General features: G+C 54.2%; 1 protein-coding gene across 1 annotated transcript; it reads right to left on the reverse strand.

The window, feature by feature from the left end:
* Positions 1-975: 975 nt before the first annotated feature.
* On the reverse strand, positions 976-1,555 carry LOC127290672 (uncharacterized). Its single transcript, XM_051319426.1, has one exon. It carries the CDS (start codon positions 1,339-1,341, stop codon positions 1,123-1,125), a length of 219 nt encoding a protein of 72 aa, XP_051175383.1. The 5' UTR covers positions 1,342-1,555; the 3' UTR covers positions 976-1,122.
* Between the last annotated feature and the right edge of the window lie 1,488 nt (positions 1,556-3,043).

Consider the following 3,043-nt stretch of genomic DNA (forward strand, 5'->3'; position numbering starts at 1 on the left):
TTGATGGAGTGTCCTAAGTGGAACGAACTTAGAACGAACCTCAGACAGATGCATGAGCAACAAGGTCTTAAATGGCCAGTTGAAATGAAGCTCCTAATGTATAAAGAGGCGTACGCACTGTTTGAATGTCTGGCAAAGGATATAATCCGAGCCAAGGAGATTGAGGAGTTGCTTGTCAACTAGTTTGCGGGCAACTCCTCAGTTTGCCGTGTAGACATCGGCAGAAGAATAATCCTAACGTTGCCCTCTGCACATGTCGTAGAAGGCGACTAACAAGGAGGAAGGGGCGGTCAGGCTCGAGGATTAGATAGAATCCTCAGACTGATACTCGCACCTGAGTCTAATGGTACCACGGGGATCGGGTGCCCACTTGGACTTGTTTTTTGCTCCGGTAAATTACTCGTCCTTGGCCGGTCATCTGGTGTTGGACTCGTGGGGGCCGTGGTTAATAGCTCACATCGCTTAGAGCAAGATGATGGAGAAGAAGTTGAATCAACGTGATCAGATTTCTTCAAAATTGTCGACGTGTGAGTTGCGGTATACAACTCGGGCAAGAACCTGCATAGTTCCTAGGGATTAGAAAGGTCCCGCCCTTTGTCGGGGGTCCGTGATGTCCTATCTAGACGATCGGAAACGGCCGCTTTATTTTACAAAGTGAGAGTCAGTGCTTTAGAACGATGACTATGTTGAACGAATGTTTGAACGACGATACACAGTGAGAGTCACGAAACATCTTGCGAATTTCTGAAGAGAGAGAAAAGTTGAACGAGGACTAACGTCTATAGGAGTCAAACCGTTGGTAAGTCGAAAGACCAGGTACAACGGAACCACCCCAAAATTCTTTTTCGGACGAATTTTTACGGATTATCGTATTTCCCGCTGTCCCTATCTACTTTCTAGCGAAACCACTGCCAAGGGAACGGGCTTGGAAAAATTAGCGGGGAAAGAAGACCCTGTTGAGCTTGACTCTAGTCTGGCACTGTAAGGAGACATGAGAGGTGTAGCATAAGTGGGAGATGGCAACATCGCCGGTGAAATACCACTACTTTCATCGTTTCTTTACTTACTCGGTTAGGCGGAAGGCGTGCGCCTTTGGATTTTCATCCAGGCTGTCACGGTATTCTAGAACCAAGCGTGTAAGAGTGGTGTGAGGCTGCGGCCGATCGCCAAACATACTCCCGCGTGATCCGATTCGAGGACACTGCCAGGCGGGGAGTTTGACTGGGGCGGTACATCTGTCAAAGAATAACGCAGGTGTCCTAAGGCCAGCTCAGCGAGGACAGAAACCTCGCGTAGAGCAAAAGGGCAAAAGCTGGCTTGATCTCGATGTTCAGTATGCATAGAGACTGCGAAAGCACGGCCTATCGATCCTTTTGGCTTGAAGAGTTTTCAGCAAGAGGTGTCAGAAAAGTTACCACAGGGATAACTGGCTTGTGGCAGCCAAGCGTTCATAGCGACGTTGCTTTTTGATCCTTCGATGTCGGCTCTTCCTATCATTGCGAAGCAGAATTCGCCAAGCGTCGGATTGTTCACCCGCCAACAGGGAACGTGAGCGAAGGGAGACAATGCTAACCGTCTCCTCCCGGAAGGGCATCCGGTCTTCTTAATGCCGCTTTGGTCCTGAGGCCTTATAGCGGCAATTTTTCCATACTCGCTCCCCTCCGGAGCAACGGTAGTGAGGAGGCGTGCCAAATCACTGCCGTTTCTCTATGTCGCGCAGTGATTTCGCTGAAAAGTAGATATGCTTTAACATCGGGATTATAGCCCTTCATGGGCCCAGGTATCCCAGTCGGCCTGGCCGACTCAGCACAATTCTGTCCCTATCTACTAGTTGCTTCCGAGCATTCGAGCAGTACGGACGTGTCCTGCTGCTCTCTCTGCTTATTTTAAGCGCGCCTAATTGGTCGAGGCTAGCTCCGCCCAATTCTCTCTCTCTCAGTTTTTCTTTTGGAAGTGGGAGGAAAGAAGACTAAGTGCCTGGCACCCCGCGTCTTCTCCCCCCCTCGCTTCCGCGAGACTCTCTCCCCCCTCCCGGATGGAGGGTGGAAACAGGACAGGTGTGCCGAAGGGGGAGCTGGTTCACCCCCCTCCCCCCGCGACACGCAAGTCAAGTGACAGTGAAAAGGTGGGTGGTGAACACCCACCTTCGCGAGTTCAACCAAGTGCAAGTGGAAGTGCGGATGTGGGTGCTCACCTCCCACCCCTAGAAGTGAAATCTCGCGCCCAGGCAACAGGTGATGCCCTCCCCAAACCTTCTCCACGATCGCGACCAGACACTCCCGACTGGAACGCCCGCCCAAGTGACGACGCGATGCAGGAAGGGGTTAGCAGCGCAGGTGAGGAGGCTTCAAGGAGCAGCATCGGGGTCACCGCGGCTGTCCAGTCCGCGGCCTCTCTCGTCACTGACCCCGCGAAAGGTAAGCGCAAGCGCCGTCTCCGCTCGGCGCGTGGGTACGGTGGGAACTCCAGCGCAGCTGAGAAGAACCCCCTTACCCATACGACGGACGAAGAAGGTGCTTGCGGCAGCGCGGCAGCGAAACTCGCGCGGACTTCTCACCGCGATATACCGATGGCTTCCGTCCCCACCATCACTGAGACGCCGAACTCACTCCGAGCTCGTGCTCAATTTATAAAGAGGGCAATGGCAGAGTACTGTCTTCGCGGGCCAAGTGGCATCACGCGAGAACAGACTGCTGTCATTGTCGGCGCGATGGAGGACCTTGGTGACGTTGTTGGCGACCTGCTGCTGTGCGTCGCCAGTCTCGAGGGACGCGTCGCCGAGCTGGAAAAGGCTCGCCCCGCTTCGCAATTGCGGGCTGCTGGCCCAGGTGTTGCAAATGTGCAAGCGGTGCGAACCTACGCCATGGCCACCAAAACAATGACCACCGAGAGAGCTGGCCCGATTCCGCGACCCCGACAGCCAACACTGGCACAGGGAAGTGCCCGAACCAGTGGGTTGTCCAGTGTCCCGAAATCGGCGAGCTCTCCCGGTGCGAGTTTAGGTACCACGGTCGTCGAGGCTACGGCGATGCCTCCCCCGCAG

The sequence above is a fragment of the Leptopilina boulardi genome, unplaced genomic scaffold, assembly GCF_019393585.1.
Source record: "Leptopilina boulardi isolate dan_hultmark-lab unplaced genomic scaffold, ZJU_Lbou_2.1 LbouV2_8, whole genome shotgun sequence".
In the NCBI taxonomy this organism is placed as follows: domain Eukaryota; kingdom Metazoa; phylum Arthropoda; class Insecta; order Hymenoptera; family Figitidae; genus Leptopilina; species Leptopilina boulardi.

Excerpts from the sequence above, each read along its gene's own strand:
- LOC127290672 (XM_051319426.1), bottom strand. The coding sequence starts at position 1,341 with ATGCATACTGAACATCGAGATCAAGCCAGCTTTTGCCCTTTTGCTCTA.